Source organism: Monodon monoceros, unplaced genomic scaffold (genome assembly GCF_005190385.1).
Source record: "Monodon monoceros isolate NGI ecotype Baffin Bay Population unplaced genomic scaffold, NGI_Narwhal_1 Super_Scaffold_15, whole genome shotgun sequence".
Lineage (NCBI taxonomy): Eukaryota > Metazoa > Chordata > Mammalia > Artiodactyla > Monodontidae > Monodon > Monodon monoceros.
In genome coordinates this window covers 1,375,904-1,396,406 of record NW_021703771.1, presented here as the reverse complement: position 1 = coordinate 1,396,406, position 20,503 = coordinate 1,375,904, and the positions used below count along the sequence as shown (strand labels likewise).

The 20,503-nt window shown below is 35.1% G+C and overlaps 1 protein-coding gene across 1 annotated transcript in view; it reads left to right on the top strand.

The window, feature by feature from the left end:
• EYS (eyes shut homolog) overlaps nucleotides 1-20,503 on the top strand; it is a 1,642,163-nt gene that overhangs the window by 747,873 nt on the left and 873,787 nt on the right. The window contains exon 21 of the mRNA XM_029223300.1: nucleotides 12,873-12,997. Coding sequence (XP_029079133.1) covers nucleotides 12,873-12,997 — 125 coding nt within the window. The remainder of the gene's footprint in view (nucleotides 1-12,872; nucleotides 12,998-20,503) is intronic.

Sequence of the window (20,503 nt, the reverse complement as noted above, 5' to 3'; positions counted from 1 at the left end):
TTTTATAGCTGCACTTTCTCACTTATGTTTGGGGATGGGGGAGGAGAAGGCTGGAGGTGAGCATCAATTAAATGAATGATAAGGTCTTTGATGGATAGATTTTTTTTCACCTTTTTAATTTAGAAGGTAAAACTTTCTATCACAGTTTAAGTTGAAAATTATGGCTGAGATAATAGAGGTCTGGCTCCAATGCAAGTTAAAGTGGAGTCGCTGCTCAAATGTCAAGACATCTTGTGGTCTAAGATGATTAAAACCAAACTGCTATATGAATCCCAAGGTGCAGCTATATCTCAGTTTTGGTGACATTTAGCCAGTGACTTTTCATAACTTGTTAATAACGTATAGCTGTCCTATATAAATCTGCAGTGACAGAAGTGGCCATTTGTAGTGGAGCAGTTAATGAGATTTATTCTTGACAGAAAATGCAGATTTGAAAAGTATTTCTACAAAATCAAGATTGATGTCAAAAGAAATCATGCATTTAATGGACCGTGGCATCATAACCATTTTTGAGTGTCTTAACCAAGATCACAGAATTTTGTTCAGTGATATATTTATATTTTTAGTCAGCCTTCTATACAGCCCAACCCCCCAGCCCTCTCCGCCACTAGTTTCTACTTATCCTGCATAAATCAGAAGTCTTCACCTTACAAATCACTTCCTCAGTGGGAGTTTTCTCACCTTTGACTTGGTTAGTTCCACGTCATTCATGTAAGTTTCCTATGGTAAGGCTATACCATACATTTTCATGATTACTACTTTGATGTCTGTCTTTCCGACTCGACACCACTAACAGGTTTCTTAATAAATTTTTAGCTTTCACTGAATCCTTAAATGATTGCTCAACCATTGAATCAACATTAACATGTGTTGAAATGAATATTCTTTGCTGAAGGGAGAGCTGTCTTTGTTAGACAATGAATTGAAGAAAATTTCTGTGCATATTCTGACTATTCAATATTAATCTCCCATTAATTATTTCATCTCAGTGGAGACAGAAAACTACTGATTTTAGTCATGGCTGTATCTAATATGTCAACATAAAACCTGACATGTGTACAAATAATGCACAAACTATGAAATGCCACAAGGTAGATATGACACAGAAGAAAAGGGAATATAAGAAAGGGAATGACTTTACAAGTTAGTTGTTAGTTTTTATTTAACATCTATAAGAACATAAATAACCCCCAACTTTTGCTGATTTGAAGAGGGTTATCAGTATTTTGCAATTAATGAAAATAATAGATATTTATTATGAAAACTTCAAAAATGAAGAGCAAAAAATATAAAACAAAAGGCTGGAGCAAACTTGTCATGTTAATAGGTCAAACATGACTGAATACTACCAATTTCATTTTCAGAGCCCACTTAAATAAATTTTCAAAACTGAGACAGTCACTGTTAAATTTTGCTGTAGTTCCATCAACAAAAGCATAAAAGATGTATATTAGTTTCCTGGCTGTCATAACAAAGTACCACACACTGGGTAGCTTAAACAACAGAAATTGTTTCACAGTTTTGGAGGCTAGAAGTCCAAATTTAGGGTGTTGGCAGGGCTGGTTCCTGCTGAGAACTCTGAGGGAACGTTCACACCTGTAAATTCTGATAGCCACAGGCACCCCTTGGCTTGTAGATGGTGGTCTCCCTGTATCTTCACATGCTCTTCCTTCTATGTGTGTCTGTCACTGAGTCCAAATTTCCCCTATAGTTAAGGATTAGGGTCTCCTCCAGTGACCTAATCTTAACTTGAATATAGTTAAGGGGCTTAACTAAAAGGGGCTTAGCCCTCTTTTGAGAGACACAGTTCTACCCATAACAATATGCAATATAAAAATATATGAGTGTATATAAATATAGATAGATAGATAGATAGATACATAGACACAGAAATGTATACACTGCTTTCACATAGGCTGTACAAGGGCTTTGCAAACATGAAAGTTAATTACTGACTAATATGTCAAATTTTGCTTACCTGGTCTTTATTGCTAATTATATAGATGCTTTCCAGTTACTTGACGTTAGAAATGACACTGGAGCTGGTGTTCTTATCTGGGGCTTGGAGTCCTCTTCCAAGTCCACAGGTTATTTGCAGAATTTGTTTTCTTGTGGCCGCTGGACTGAGTCCCAATTTCCTGTCAGCCAGGGAACATTTCTTGCTCCAAGATGTCACCCATGGTTTCTTCCTGCATGGTCCCCACGTTTACAACTTGGATTTTTGCTTTAGTTCTTCTAGGCCACACAGTGTGATTATCTCTGCCTCTTGTACCAGTCAGAAAAATCTCCCTGCTTTTAAAGCACTCACTCCATTGGGTTAGACTTACCCCAGGCACTCTCTCCACTGCCATGCAACTGGACACAATCAGAGTGATATTTCATCACAATCATGGGCTTCACCCATACTAGGGGTGGCAGGGGAGAGATTAGGCATGACTGTGGTAATCGTGGAATTCTGCCAACTATAAATACCCCATTAGTTCATCTTTGCCTTTGTGATGATAACTTTTCTAGAATTCCTGGCATAAAAATTGCTAACTTAAAATAAATGCAAACATATGAAGCTTTTAAAACATATTGCTAAAGTCTAATATTCACTCCCACCAGGACGCCCGGAGTACTTGTATACCCATGCATCCCCAGTAACAGAAATTTATCTCAACATGAGAAACAATACACACAGGTACATGTGCATTATTTTCTGTAGCATGAAAGAAACTTTGCAGACGCATAGCTCTTTACCCCAAAATACTTCCATATTTTCAAAGGTTAGGAATATTCAATTACATGATCACAGTAAATTCTTAAATTGTTTCTCATCGGATATTTACTCACTAGTTTTAGCATGCTTTGAAGGAAGCCCTGCAACCTTACCCATTCATGACCCAAAGTAAATACTGTCTGGGGACACGTGCACACACACATAATTATAAATTTGTTTATAATTTTTAAGTGTTTTATACGGAAAATGTCTTAGGCTATCTACTTCTCTCATTTTCTGAAAACAAGTGTCTTTTTATTATTTTTAATCCACACTGTATATATTATGAAAACATTTTATTGAAGATCTCCGATTCATCTTCACTTTCAAAAATATAAAATTGTATCCTTACTCACAGAACTTCAGTAATCAGTAAGTCATCATTTTTCCTACTCTTTTGATCCCTAAGTCATCATTACTTCATAGGCTAGTTTTTCAATATTATTATTTCAATTATTTAAGTATAGCACTCAGATATTATAACATATTATCTTTTTGGCAGAAACTATAAACTACTCTGAAATATATTCTTGTGAAGGTTAAAGAATAGCAAGCAGTTCCTTTTAGAGAATTTAAGCATGTGGAAACAGGAATTTAACTTATCCATCTTAACATTGTGCCTTTTTTCGCTTAATATAAATAACAACCATCAGAGAGCAATAATAAAAAGAGAGCACTAAAAATATCACCAGCACTTAAAATGTACCCAAATTTTCATAACATTGTAATAAGTATATTTTTACATTATTTTTTATTACATTTACTTTTTAAATTCATCCTCAAGCTAGACTTATAATTTCAGTTTAAATATAATCCTGAAATTATACATGAGAAAATCTTACGGATATTTATAAATGTAAAATTTACATCATTGATCAAGGTCACACAGCTGACAATTCCCAGAGATCTTATTCATCTCTGTGTCGTCTCCATGTCAAGAATTCCAAAGCCTTAGCTCTGAATACTGTACTTCCTGAATATTGCACTCTACACTGTCTTTGCTTCTGTTTAATCAAATGAACCTTCTGGAGAACTCCCCATGGAGTCAGTTTCAGATCCAAGATTACATACAGGATTGATGTTCCCAGTAAGAATCCAATATTATAATTTGTCTAAAATAGTTCTACTTTAGGTCATTTAAACAAATCATTGAATTCTTAATTCTTCTGTTTTATTTGTTGATTCAAACATACAACTGCTGCGGTGCCTGGTTTTCAATGTTCCATCACTCAGAAATGTGTTCATCAAAATCTCCTAATCACCTAGCATTCAGCCTGGACTTTAACGCTGAGATAGACCTAAAACTTCCCATTAGTTGGGTGGCAAAGTAAAATAGTAAACAGTATTTATTCCCCAAAGAAATTCAGCTATATCATAAAGGCTTAGTTGATGTGAAATAATAAAGTTCTGATGAATGGAATCCTAAAGAACTATTTCTAGTTATTTGCTCGCTAAACTAGGAATTTAAAGAAAAAAAAAAAAAGCTTTATATAGAAAAGAATTACCAATGAAGGAGTTTAGGCAGCTGACATGCTGATGCTGCATTCTGTAAGCTCATACAGGGATTCCTCCCACCCAGTAATACGCGTTATTTTGATTCAGAGCTATGTATCGCAGGTAAGTGATCGTGACATGCCCTAGTAGCAATTGCAAGGAAGACCACCATATCAACCACACAAAAAAGTATATTTAGGTCGGGTAGGCAGAAATCAGGAATTGGTTTGCAGAACACATTATTTCCATACATATATATGTTTTTCTACTCATTATGCTTTCATAATGTCATATTATAATGTTCTACTATTTCTTTGGGTATTAGTATATTTAAAGTGGGAAATGATAAGTATAAATATACTAGCTTTGCAATAATTCTTAGGAGTATAGTTTCTGTCATCAGAGAGTATGCATTTCTAAAAGGCATTTGAACATTAAAAAATAACAATTTTATAAATTCTGATATGATTCTGTCTCACAATAGAAAGACAGATTTTCTGTGTTATTTTTTCTTGTTCTCTTAGTTCTTACTCACTCCTCTCCATCTCAAATCTTTTATTTTATAAGAAGACCAAATATTGTATTAAGGCTCAGTTAACTTCAACAAAAAAATTACAAACAAGCAACTAAACTAATTCAATGAAAAACATACTTAGAATATTTATGGCTCATAAAAACCGGAAGTTCACTTATGCTGCTAACTTCAGGCATAGCTGGATCCAGGGATGACTCAGTCCAGAAATTATTTCTCTGTCTTTCGATTCTACTCCCCTGTATATATTGGCTTTAGCTGAAGGTGAACTCCATATACAGAGTGAGAAAAACTGCTGTTGATAACCTAGACCTCAATCTTCTCAGGCTACAGTCTGAAAGAAAGACCAAATCAACTCATAAGAAAACTATTTGGCATTGCTTGAGTCAAATCCTCACCTCCAAACCAAACCAAAGGGGGTTTGTAATAGAGCAGGTTGGACCGCTTCTACCCTTTAGATGACACAACGTAGGATTCCACTTTAACCTCAGACCACCGCTCTCCCACCCGGCCCCCTGCCCTACCCACAGGAACTCAGGATTCCCTTAGGGGAATGGATGCTGAGCATACAGACAGCACAGACCTTCTGTGGGTGGGATGATCACACTTATCACATTGCATGAAATAGTTCTGGTTCATGCCTGTTGTTTTTCTGTGCTAATTAATAGGAGGATCTCCTTTAATCCTCGAAGTATGTAGACTTAGATGCAAATTATAACATCATTCTATCTGTGCGTAAGAGCACATCTCTTCTCTCCTGAGAATGGAAGTAGGTGCATTTAGAAGAACTAACAAGTTGAAAATATTTTCTTTTCTTTTTTATTTCTATTAATTACAGAGTGGGTACAAGATTCTTCTACCCTTTCAAGGTAAAGAAGGGCTTTAGAAAGAGTGAAAAGAACAGATAGCTTGTTTTTGGTAATGTAGCAGTTGGACCCATGTTGAATCTCTGGCAGAAATTTTGACTGCTCGCAAAGTGAATGTGAGTTTTCTGCACAGGCACTATTTCATTCATTATTTCTCCAAAGAAAAGGAAGCCTATACATATTGGAAAAGATGGATCATATGGGTAAAATGATATATAGACAAGGGCACAGTATTGAAGGGGCCACATCACATGTCCCATGCTCACTCACAGTAGAAGATCCTAAAATCTCTGAGGGAAAAATGTATTTCAATTGTAAATAAAAGAAAATATACATATACAACTATGGAGAGATCCAGAAGATAATATATAATAGTATATTAAATTTAAGCTGTCTTAATTTATAAAATGTGATCACATTTCTATATGTTCTGAAAACACGTAAACATAAAAGTTTATCAAAGTTGAAGTTAAATCCAAACACAAACTCTGAGTAATATTTCAAACAAAAGCTGCTATGATTTAAGGTGATTTTGCTTTAAATAATAGTCACAACAAACTGGCTACGGGAGAATCAAACAATAGGAATTTATTTCCCCCAAATAAGAAATCCAGAAATTGGTGATTCCAGGTTTGTTTCAGCAGCTCAATGATGTCATCAAGTAGGTAGGGTCATTCTGCCTTTGTGTTGTGCTCTGCACAGCCTGTCTGCACTTTTTGTTTTCTTGGACACAGTGGTTGCAACACCTGCAAGTTTTTTAAGTGTGAAAGGGAAGCTGAGAGTGAAATCAAGTGTTCTTTTCTCAAAGTGGTCCTCACCCCCTGCTGTAATGTCTGTGTGCCTATGTGTACATGTATGTATATGTGTGTGTGAGATATATTGCTCTTCTTATGCTACACCAACATATGGGACCCACACCTGTGTGTGATTTTCTCTCTGGAACATATAATCTCTACTGTGTCAAGTAGCAAAACAATATAATTTTGAGCAGTTCTATTGTGATGATACTTCTTTACAATTCAAGAGAAAATCTACCCCTCTACCTGGTAAGGCAGGCTTTCATTTCAACTCAACAGTTTTTGTTAAGGAGAAATGTCACCTAAGTAACTGGAGGAGATACCAAAAGCCCTAAGCTTCTTGGTTAGGGTAGCTGACCTTAGATTCTGAGCTCAGTGCCCCACAGCCATTTATCCAAGATTAGACACTCAATGTGCTTAGTGAATACAAAGAACAGGAGGGAAGATTCAAATGTTATTTTTGTTTTCATCATGAAGTATAATAAAGCCGACTTTTCTGTCCTTTGCATGCATGTAATTCTTCAGTGTAGGGGATTCCCATATAATGCCTTTTCTCCAAAAACATGAATAGGACTTTTTAATTAAGGTATTTTCACTTTATAACTTAAACGTCTATTCTACCTTTGGGGCTTATGTAGTGAAAATAGGAAAAAAAATATTTGTATAATGCTAATAATTAACCATAGTTTTAAAAAGTCACAAAGTTGATCAAGAATTTTCATATAATAGGAACTTCTGTGAAGGTTATTAAAATGGCTTTTGTTCATCTTCTAAGACCTGCCTTAAAGTTTTATTGGCATGTTTTATCTAACTCTACTTCAAAACTCATGTCTTTGCTTTTCCTTCATTGAGTATATTCCTAGCATTTTTCTTCTGATTGTTATCCAGGCATAGACTTCTTCTGAGTTACAGATAAGAAGCAGGGGTTATGAATTCATATGTTGAAGTCTTAACCCCTGGAATTTGACTATATTTGGAGATAAGATATTTAAAGAAGTAATAAAGGCAAAATGAGGTCATATGAGTGGGACCTCATCCAATATGACTGAGGTCCTTCAAGAAGAGGGGCTGAAGACACAGACAGAGGGAAGACCATGTGAAAACATCGGAAGAGGACAGCCCTCTACAAGCCAATGAGAGTGTCCTCAGAAGAAACCACCCCTGCTGACACCTTTATCTAGAACATGTAGCTTCCAGAATTGTGAGAAAATGGATTTCTATTTTTTAAGCCACCCCATCTGTGTTACTTTTGTCAGCCCTAACAAAAAACACAGGCAGGCAAGAAAGTGAACAAGAAAGAAAATTCCTGAAGCAACTAAGGCACTGTTAAAAATATAAAATCATTAAAGACAAATTAGTGAACTGAATACATTGTCATCTTATTAAAATATTACTTGGTAGGGAACTAGGAACACCTGCATTGTGTTCTTAACATCCCTAAAAATTCCAGAGAGAAAGACATGTTCAGGGAAAATGCTTAAAATGAGCTCACTTTGTTACTTTGAGGCTATGGCTTTAAAATCCCTCCTCCCCAGTACAAAATATTTGATGACAGATGATGTCAAGGAGGATGTTTTGGGCCCAATGAAGATAGTCTAAAAATATACAGGCTGGATGGCCTGCTTCTTCTAGGAATCTCTCAAAATATGAATGCTGAAGAGAACATGAAAAATGGAGAGAAGTTCCTTGAGCCCAGACAGGAGCTGCATCTTGTGGAGGTAGAGTAGCCAGCTGCATAATATTTAACAGATCATAATAATTATAATTAAAACAGGATACATTTATTGACTTTAATAGACAGTTTTTTTTAATTTTTGTATTTTTTACAAACACACAATTGACATTTTCACTATTTCAGATATATTAGAGAATCTGGTTAGAACTTCTGTAGGGAAGCAACATGTAGCTATCTATAACTAAATGCCATTTCAAAAAGAAGCAGAGTCTGTTAGAAGTTTATCCCTAAATGTATATTTACATTAAAGTTTGAAAAGCACTTACACAGATTGTGCTCTCTGACCATAATGTACTCATATTAGAAATAAAAAATGAAAACACAACATAGTTATTTCACAGCTAGGAGTTTTATAGAGTTCATGACCTACTTCTTGCTACCCATCTTTTTGATAAATGTGACTCTAATATGAAAATCAGTTTCTATAATTGGAACTCAGATTTGTTTTTCCTCCTATCAGTTTTCTAATGACACAATTGCAAATTAGAGAGAATGATCCTAAGTAAATGTACAGTTTGGTAAATAGGTAGAGGTCAGAATAATCAGTATTTTTTTTTTTTTTTTTTTTTTTTGGCGGTACGCAGGCCTCTCACTGTTGTGGCCTCTCCCGTTGCGGAGCACAGGCTCCAGACGTGCAGGCTCAGCGGCCATGGTTCACAGGCCTAGCCGCTCCGCGGCATGGGGGATCTTCCCGGACAGGGGCAAGAACTCGCGTTCCCTGCATCGGCAGGCGGACTCTCAACCACTGTGCCACCAGGGAAGCCCTCAGTATTTTAATAAGCCTAATAGAAGCCATAGATGCTCTTAAGAGAAATAAATTATCTGGATATAAACAATCCCAAAGGCATTTCTTAAAGTTCAATTTATGCAGTGATTTATTCATTATGAGCTGATGTAGGCTGATGAGTGGCAGGTTAGTTTTTTAATTCCTTTACATTATTTCATGGAGAATTATAGAAGCATTTATGTCTTATGTTGGAGAATTCCTCACCATATTGGCTATATTAGCTATAATATTACACACAATTAAAATACTTTCAGAAATTTCTGATTCCACACTGAGCTAGAATATATTACATTCAAATATTATCTTTGAACTAAAGTCCAGAAATAGCATAAATAGCAATTATTTAGAAAGAAGTATACTTTGTACATTTCCATTTCTCTGTTATGCCTTGTGGCAAGATGGAAAAAATTGCCATGATTCAGACTTTTCATTTTGGTACAGTCATATACATAAAAAGACGGAAATTAGAGAAGTACAATAATTTTCAAAATATGTGATATACTGTTAAGTACAAGGGATCTTTTTTCCCCTGAGTATTTGTTATTTAGTGATATTTTTCCAAACCTTGCTGCTCTAGGATTGTGTTGAAATAAAAAAATGTCACTTTTAATATTAACCCTAACTCAAATATGGCTCTTAAATAAATACTATATTGAGATATCAGGAATCTGTCCCCTGATAACTTGCAGAAAATACAATGTAAATACAAGGGAAATCAACTTAAGAGTAAAATTTAAAATCTTGCTAAAGATACAGGATCCTGTGAAACTAACCAAAGTTCTGCTGGGGAATTGCTTCAATCACACTCTATGCCCATGGGGATTGGACAGAGTTAGACTGGTTAAAATGGAAGAAGAGAAAGTCAATAAGAAAATAAAAAACAGAGGCCATTTAAAAGATAATAATTTATATATTAAAGATTAAGAGAGACAATTGGAAATCTGAAGAAGGCTTAAAATAATTTCATTAAAATATCAGTCAAAGGAGAAATAAATGATGCAATAAGATAATATGGTGTATGTTGAGGTTGGGGGCATGTTGGAAACCACAAAACTCATAATTTTAAATGTGCTTTTGTGAAGCCTCAGATAAACTTTAGAAATGTATATATTTTACTGTTTAAAAATCAATTTTTTCACCATTTAATGTGAAATCCTGGTCCCCTTTAATCTTGGTTTTGTTTTATACTGTATAACCTCCTGAGCCTCCACTTCATATATATTCATACATACACACACACAAAAATACACATATATACCAAATGGCTTATGTGTAAACAGTTATTGAAATAAAACACACTTGAAATGTAAAAACTTAGGATGCTAAACAGCTCTAGCATGTTGCCTCCTCAAACATAATTACTGTTCGTTCCCCAAAAAGAAGTAGTGTAAAACTGATTTCCCTGTGAAAAGAGCCTTAATTTCTCTAACAGCATACATACTGTGTGTCCACGTATGTAGACAAATGTCCACAAAGAATAAAGCATCTTTTAAATGTAATATTGGGATGGAGGGTAGGAGGGGAAATCTGCTTATTGGAAGAAACTGTTCTTCCAGAGATGTGTAGTCATGATAGTCAGAAATCTGTAAATTATGAATGAGTTAAGAAACTTGGAAATTTCCCATATAAGGGGGAAAAAATTTTGACAAAATGAAAGTTATGGTCAAGTGTTTAGGAGATGGGTTAGAATGTTCATGGATTTCTGCAATCAATAGAATGCCATCCAATGAGTGGAAGAAAAAGAGAATAGTTAATAGCATTATAATAACACTATGGCAAAAGACTTGATGCTTTGCAAGTATTAAAAAAGTAATGATGGCTCAACTTAATTTACTTGTTGTCAATAGAGCATTTGAAATACCAGGTAGGTTGCCTCCTGAAGTTGTGTGCTCTTTAACATTGGATGGGGCCTGCAGAATACAACTCACTACCTCTTGAATACTTTGCTTAAGCCATTCTAACACTAGAAGTTTTGGATCTGTAAGTGAAACAAAACTTTAAAGAGATTTAGTCAGAATCTTCTTTCATAACTGGGTTCATTTGTGGGTCAGGATTTAGACTGACTCTTGCCATGGGAACACTATGTTTACTATGGACTCTACTAAAATTGTGCCTGCCAAGTGAATTATTTTTAATTTAAACTCAAGCCAGAGAGAGGGCTCCAATCACTGGTAGCCTAAAAATATTGTCAATCTTGGATTGTGTTCTGAGGATTGACAAGTGGATGCAAATGACCTTCCAAAGTGCCTAGCACATAGGTAGGGCATTTAGCTAGCCTTAATTATATAACGTTTGCTAACTGGAATATCACAGTATACTCTAAATATGCAAGCTTTCTTAATAATGAGTATTTGTTTTGAGAAAATAGTTCTAATCACAATAGAGTAATATAAGCATAGTGATAAAATTTATAATAGATTTAGATAAGTTTCATTGCCCAAGTTGGTTCTGATTATTTGCTTATTATCTCTTAAAAATAATCCCCCAAATAATAGTCTACTTTTTTATGTTAAATGAATTATTCCTAAAAGTAGAAAATAGAAAAAAATTCTCTTAACGTAAGATCTCAGTGTAGTTGAAGTGCATTAAATTCCTTCCTCCATTAATTTTGAAAATGTATTTAACATACACAGTAGGTTGGGCTCCACATGTAGCAAATACAGTAGGTGCTTTTGTTGCTTATCATCCCATAACAGCTGTGCTGGACAGTCCCTAGCCACACCACTAGATCCCACCTCAGCTGTCTCTGCTTTTATGTCTTGGACTTTTTCGGAAGCTGAGGGATCTTATTGGGGACACATGGAGGATAACTACCCACAAATCAGCCCAGACATGTGGGTAGGCTAATTCACTGAGGGCAACCTTGACCAAAGTAGACAAGAGGCAATGTACAGCTGCTCCATCTCTCAAAGATTCCAGGGAAAACTTCTGATGTGCCTTCTTCCTAGATCTTCAGAAGGTCCTCATAGTTACTTGTTGCTGTGTAACAAACTACCCCCCAAATCCAATGGCTTGAAACAGCAGCACTTGTTTATTAATTACTTATTATTCTGTGGCTCAGGAGTTTAGGAGTGGCTCATCTGGGTGGTTCTGTCTCAGGACCTCTCATTAGGTTGCAACCAAGATGTCAGTTGGGTTACAGTCATATGAAGACTTTACTGGGGCTAAAATATCCTCTTCAAAGTTCCCTCATGCAGCTGTTGCCCAGAGGCTTCAGTTCTTTTCCATGTAACCATCTCCACAGTGTTGTCTGAGTATCCTTACTACAGAGCAGCTGGCTAGCCCAAGAAAAGTAAAGAGAGAAGGAAGACGCTTCGACCATCATTTAGCAGTGAATCACTAAGTACAACATACACTCAGTGAGAGAAGAAAATATAGAAAGGTGGGACACAGTGCTTACCCTTATTTTAAAAGTTTACTGACTATCCTGTAATCAACCTTAGTCAATATTTTCTATAGTACAGGCACAGGTATTTTATATTACATACATACATTCATTCATGCACACATATGTATATACCAAGCTACCTATGTTTAAAATAGAATGGAAAGAGTAAAGTCTACAGTGATTTAGCTCTATGATGCCTGAGTCTTTTTATTTTCCCTTTTTCTTTGTGGCTATGGTTGCTTTTAGATCAATTGGCCTTAATTTCACTGAAAATACTAATAGATATCCATTAAATTATCTCCTATAAATCAACTACTAATAAATAGTAGTTGATAATACATGACTACTTCATGTCCTTAATTTTATAATAAATGACTACTTCATGTCCTTAATAATAAATAAATGACTACCTCATGTCCTTAATTTTATTCTTAATTTGGCAAATATTAACTGTACAATATGGACTCATGTGTATTATATAGAGATATGTATTTTTCATTTTTCTTTCTTAGATGTCTCCCTGGATTTTCTGGGAAATTTTGTGAAATTAACATAAATGAAAGTTCTTCATCACCATGTTTAAATGGTGTGAACTGTGAGGATCACATCAATGGATATATTTGCAAATGTCAACAAGGTAATTATGAAAAAGTAATGATCATGCAAATGTCACATTTATTTACAAAAGATATGTATTTATATATGTGTATTGTATATGTGTGTGTTTGTACAATTTTGACAATCAACTCACTAATAATGTTGTTGACTATCAACCAGCTTCTAAGCGATGATCACACTTAAAAAATATGAAATTGTTGTTCTGTGATACTAGTAATTAACCCTTTAGGCTATCAGCAAGAAATCCTGGTGCTTAGATCATGGTATCTCACTACAGGTATTTTCAAAATTTACGTAAGCTTCAAATTCCTGATCTTTATCTATATCCATTGTGCCTGGTGCACAAGTCCTTTGTAAAAACTGGCTCATTAATATTTACATTATTATTACTGCCAATGATCATCAGTATAGAGATGGACTGGTTGGGTGAACTGATTTTATTCAAGGGGAACTTTTTTATTAACAACAGGTCTTTTGGGCCATTTCTGCTTTTGCTCATATTATCTTTAACTGTATACTGATATAAACAAGTTGTGTCCAGGAATCTTCTTCCCTCTCTTTCCTCTAGTTTTCTAAACTTTCAAATTTGTTGCTTTCTACCTATGACTTCTATCACTCATCTTACCTTCAAAATTTAGTTTCATCCACCCTAAAATGAATTTCCTTGAGCAATAATAATCTCACAAAAATATATGTGGGGGATATTTTTGGTCACTAAAAAAGAATTCTCACTATTCACAAACCCCAGAGAAGACTTACGATAGCTTGTGGATACCCCAGAGTCTGGGCTCCTGGTTATTTGAACCTCCAGAGGAAATAACAGCCAATAATTCTTACAGATAAAAGAAGTAGAATAAAGCTTACAATGCTCTGATAGAAGAAATAAATACCATTTAAAAGCTATTGCTTTTCCCCCAAAAAAAATCTTTCTCAGACAGCAGAAGCCAGAAGAACTACAATCCTGCAGACTGTGGAACGAAAATCACATTCACAGAAAGATAGACAAGATGAAAATGCAGAGGGCTATGTACCAGATGAAGGAACAAGATAAAAGCCCAGAAAACCAACTAAATGAAGTGGAGATAGGCAACCTTCTAGAAAAATAATTCAAAAAATGATAGTGAAGATGATCCAGCACCTCAGAAAAAGAATGGAGACAAAGATCAAGAAGATGTAAGAAATGTTTAACAAAGACCTAGAAGAATTAAGCAAAAAACACCCAGAAGAATTAAAGAACAAACAAACAGAGATGAACAATACAATAACTGAAGTGAAAAATACATTAGAAGGGATCAATAGCAGAATAACTGAGGCAGGAGAAAGGAAAAGTGACCTGGAAGACAGAATGGTGGAATTCAATGCTGCAGAAAAAATTAAAGAAAAAAGAATGAAAATAAATGAAGACAGCCTAAGAGACCTCTGGGACAACATTAAATGCAACAACATTCACATAATAAGGGTCCCAGAAGGAGAAGAGAGAGATAAAGGACCTGAGAAAATATATGAAGTGATTATAGTAGAAAACTTCCCTAACAAGGAAAGGAAATAGCCAGCCATGTCCAGGGAGTGCAGAGAGTCCCATAAAGGATAAACCCAAGGAGAAACATGCCAAGCCACAGAGTAATCAAATTGACAAAAATTAAAGACAAATTATGAAAAGCAACAAGGGAAAAGTGACAAATAAAATACAAGGGAACTCCCATAAGGTTAACAGCTGATTTCTCAGCAGAAACTCTAGAAGCCAGAAGGGAATGACACCATATATTTAAAGTGGTGTAAGGGAAGAAACTACAACCACGATTACTCTACACAACAAGGATTTCATTCAGATTTGATGGGGAAATAAAAAGATTTACAGACAAGCAAAAGCTAAGATAATTCAGCATCATCAAACCAGCTCTACAAGAATGGCTAAAGGAACTTCTCTAAGTAGGAAACATAAGAAAAGGAAAGAACCTACAAAAACAAACACAAAACAATTAAGAAAATGATAATAGGAATAAACATATTGATAATTGCCTTGAATGTGAATGGATTAAATTCTCCAACCAAAACAAACAGGCTCGCTCAATGGGTACAAAAACAAGACCTATATATATGCTGTCGACAAGAGACCCACTTCAGACCAAGGGACACATACAGACTGAAAGTGAGGGGATAGAAAAAGATAGTCCATGCAAATGGAAATCAAAAGAAACCTGGACTTGCAATACTCATATCAGATAAAATAGATTTAAAATAAAGAGTGTTACAAGAAACAAGGAAGGACACTACATAATGATCAAGGGATCAATCCAAGAAGAAGATATAACAATTATAAATATCTATGCACCCAACATAGGAGCACCTCAACACATAAGGCAAATGCTAACAGCTATAAAAGAGGAAATCAACAGTAACACAATAATAATAGGGGACTTTAACACCTCACTAACACCAATGGACAGATCATCCAGACAGAAAATTAATAAGGAAACACAAGCTGTAAATGACACAATAGACCAGATAGATGTAATTGGTATTTATAGGACATTCCATCTGAAGATAGCAGATTACACTTTTTTCTCAAGGGCACATGGAACATGATCCAGGATAGATCACATCTTGGGTCACAAATCAAACCTTGGTAAATTTAAGAAAATTGAAATCCTATCAAGCATCTTTTCCGACCACAACGCTATGAGATTAGAAATAAATTACAAGGAAAAAACGTAAAAAGCACAAATACATGGAGGCTAAACAATACTTCACTAAATAACCAAGGGATCTCTGACAAAATCAAAGAGGAAATTACAATATGCCTAGAGACAAATGATAATGAAAACATGACAATCCAAAACCTATGGGATGCAGCAAAAGATGTTGTAAGAGGGAAGTTTATAGCAATACAATCCTACCTGAAGAAACAAGAAAAATCTCAAACAATTTAATCTTACACCTAAAGGAACTAGAGAAAGAAGAACAAACAAACTCCAAAGTTAGTAGAAGGAAAGAAATCATAAAGATCAGAGCAGAAATAAATGAAATAGAAACAAAGAAAACAATAGCAAAGATCAATAAAACTAAAAGCTGGTTCTTTGAGAAGATAAACAAAATTGACAAACCTTTAGTCAGAATCATCAAGAAAAAGAGAGAGAGTACTCAAATCAATAAAATTAGAAATGAAAAAGGTGAAGTTAATTGGACACCACAGAAATACAAAGCATCATAAGAGACTACTACAGCAGCTCTATGCCAATAAAATGGACAGCCTGGAAGAAATGGACAGATTCTTAGAAAGGTATAACCTTCCAAGATTAAACCAAGAAGAAATAAAAAACATGAACAGACCAATCACAAGCAATGAAATTGAAACTGTGATTAAAAATCTTCCAACAAACAAAAGTCCATGACCAGATGGCTTCACAGGTGAATTCTATCAAACATTTAGAGAAGAGCTAACACCCATCCTTCTCAAACACTTCCGAAAACTTGCAGAGAAAGGGACACTCCCAAACTCACTCTACGAGACCACCATCACCCTGATACCAAAGATAGTACAAAAAAAGAAAATTACAGACCAATATCACTGATGAATATAATGCAAAACTCCTCAACAAAATACTAGCAAACAGAATCCAACAGCACATTAAAAGGATCATACACGATGATCAAGTGAGATTTATAACAGGGATGCAAGGATTCTTCAATATATGCAAACCACTTAACGTGATACACCATATTAACAAATTGAAGACTAAAAACCCTGTGATCCTCTCAGTAGATGCACAAAAAGCTTTTAACAAAATTCAAAACCCATTTATGATAAAAACTCTCCAGAAAGTGGGCATAGAGGAAACCTACCTCAACATAATAAAGGCCATATATGACAAACCCACAGCAAACATCATTCTCAAAGGTGAAAATCTCAAAGCATTTGCTGTAAGATCAGGAACATAACAGGATGTCCATTCTCACCACTATTATTCAACATAGTTTTGGAAGTTTTAGCCACATCAATCAGAGAAGAAAAAGCAATAAAATGAATACAAATTGGAAAAGAAGTAAACCTGTCACTATCATGGATGACATGATACTATACATGTATAATCCTAAAGATGCCATCAGAAGACTACTAGAGCTAATCAATGAATTGGTAAAGTTGCAGGATACAAAATTAATGCACAGAAGTCTTTTGCATTCCTATACACTAACAACAAAAGATCAGAAAAATAAATTAAGGAAACAATCCCATTCACCATTGCAATAAAAAGAATAAAATACCTAGGAATAAACCTACCTAAGGAGACAAAAGACCTGAATGCAGAAAACTACAAGACACTGATGAAAGAAATCAAAGGTGAAACTAACAGATGGAGATATATACCATGTTCTTGGATTAGAAAAATCAATATTGTGAAAATGACTATACTACCCAAAGCAATCTACAGATTCAATGCAATCTCTAACAAATTACCCATGACATTTTTTACAGAACTAGAACAAAAAATCTTAAAATTTGTATGCAGACACAAAAGACCCCAAATAGCCAAGGCAATCCTGAGGAAAAAAAAACAGAGCTGGAGGAATCAGGCTCCCTGACTTAAGACTATACTACAAAGCTACAGTAATCAAGACAATATGGTACTGGCACAAAAACAGAAATATAGATCAATGGAACAGGATAGAAAGCCCAGAGATAAACCCATGCACCTATGGCCAACTAATCTATGACAAAGGAAGCAAGGATATACAATGGAGAAAAGACAGCTTCTTCAATAAGTGGTGCTGGGAAAACTGGAAAGCTACATGGAAAATAAAGAAATTAGAACATTCCCTAACACCACTCACAAACATAAACTCAAAATATATTAAAGACCTAAATGTAAGACAGGACACTATAAAACTCTTAGAGGAAAACATAGGCAGAACACTCTTTGACATAAATCACAGCAAGATCTTCTTTGACCCACCTCCTAGAGTAATGAAAATAAAAACAAAAATAAACACAAAGATCTAGTGAAACTTAAAAGCTTTTGCACAGCAAAGGAAACCATAAACAAGATGAAAAGACAACCCTCAGAATGGGAGAAAATATTTGCAAAAGAAGCAACTGAAAAAGAATTAATCTCCAAAATATACAAGCAGCCCATGCAGCTCAATATCAAAAAAATAAATAACCCAATCCAAAAGTGGGCAGAAGACCTAAACAGACATTTCTGCAAAGAAGATATACAGATCACCAACAAACACATGAAAAGATGCTCAACATCACTAATCATTAGAGAGATGCAAATCAAAATTACAGTGATATATCATCCCACATTTATTAGAATGGGCATCACCAGAAAATCTACAAACAACAAATGCTGGAGAGAGTATGGAGAAAAAGGAACCCACTGGCACTGTTAGTGTGAATGTAAATTGATACAACCACTATGGAGAACAGTATGGAGGTTCCTTAAGAAACTAAAAATAGAATTACCATATGACCCAGCAATCCCACTACTGGGCATATACCCAGAGAAAACCATAATTCAAAAATACACATGCACCCTAATGTTCATTGCAGCACTATTTACAATAGCCAGGTCATGGAAGCAACCTAAATGCCCATCAACAGACGAATGGATACAGACAATGTGGTGCATGTATACAATGAAATATTACTCAGCCATAAAAAGGAACAAAACTGGGTCATTTGTAGAGACATGGATGGACTTAGAGACTGTCATACAGAGTGAAAATGACTATAGACATGAATGACAGAGTGAAATAAGTCAGAAAAAGAAAAGCAAATATCGTATATGAACGCATATATATGGAATCTAGAAAAACTGTAGAGATGAACTGGTTTGCAAGGCAGAAATAGAGACACAGATGTAGAGAACAAACATATTGACACAAAAGTGGGAAAGCGGGGGTGGCAGGTGGTGGTGGGATCAATTGGGATTGACGTGTATACACTAATATGTGTAAAATAGGTAACTAATAAGAAAACTGCTGTATATAGAAATAAATAAGTAAAATAAGATTAAAAAAATAATAAAGTTGGATGTAAGGAGTGCCAGGAAATAAGGTTGGAGAATTAAAAATATATATATTTTTGTCAAGGTCTGATCATTTAAAACCGTTAGATAGCCACCTTAAGCAATGCATATAATCCTATGAAAACAGTTAAGAAACAAGTATTAAAGTCATTTTTACCATATCAATACATATCTTACAATTGCTAGTTCCATTTATTATGTTGATAGATTAGTATTGATGCTCCAGGTGAAGATTCCACTTGTTTCAGGTTTCCTTGAGGCCTGGGGCCCTTCTGAAGCAGCTGCAGCATCAAACAAAGTCCCATTCTGAATGTTGCCCATCCGGTCCACTGTGGAAACGAAAGGCCTCAAAACTACCCATCTGCCTTGTTGGGTGATAACTCAGAACTTGCTGGTACTTTTGGTGCAAGACTTAGATTCTGGACTTTTTTTTTTCCCCCCATATAAAGCAGATTTATTTTAAAATTTCTCAAAATGGAATGAGTTATCACAGTTGGTATAAGCAGTTTGATTCAACAACAATACCAGTAGCTGTCCTTCACTGAATACTTGCTATAGACCTGCACTAAGCAAAATCCTTATGGCTACCACACCATCCTTTATTTTAAAAAATATTATTATTATTTTTAATATTTGAATTTAATTTATTTTTATAACCAATAAATATTTATATTATTTATAAATAATTTATAGCTAATATTTTTTCTTATTAGTTATCCATTTTATACATATTAGTGTATACATGTCAATCCCAATCTCACAATTCATCCTACCACCACCCCTCCCCCACCATTTTCCCCCCTTGGTCTCCATACATTTGTTCTCTACATCTGTGTCTCTCTTTCTGTTTAGATTCTTCACAGCCAAGTCACAAGAGCACATACCTTGTAAGCAACAAAACAAACAGACGAATTATTAGAAAGTGCTATGGATACCCTCTCAGACCCCTGTCCCCTCCCAAGGGCTCTCTCCAGCCAGGCCTCTTAACCACACCAGCACTTCCTACTTCTGAAGTTATTTAAGGAATAATCTCACGCTTGCAGGTCACCCTTCAATCTTTCTTCATTGTTTTCTTCTTTCCTCATTGTCTTTAATAGCACAGTTAGCTATTGTTTGTTTTCCTTTTTTTCAGTATGTTTCCTAATTTGTATCTTGAAATTCACTCTCTGACTGGCAGTTTTATAGTTTTTATAAATGTGTAAAATTGTGTAAGTACCACCACAGCCAGTCATGTGGCCACTGCCCTCACAATGTTCTCATGCCACCACTGTGTAGTCAGTCCTTTCCTCACCCCCAACATGAATTCATTTTGATAGGAGTCTGATTTTTTTCTTCATCATTTTATCCTTGAAAAGTCTCCCTGTTGTTAAGCTCTTCTTTCTGTCATATTCTGAATTTTAGATGTTGAAGGTCAAATGTGGGAGGCCTTGAGCACATATTTGTTTAGATAATACTAATTATAGTAACAATAGCAATATTAGTACATGGACATCCTG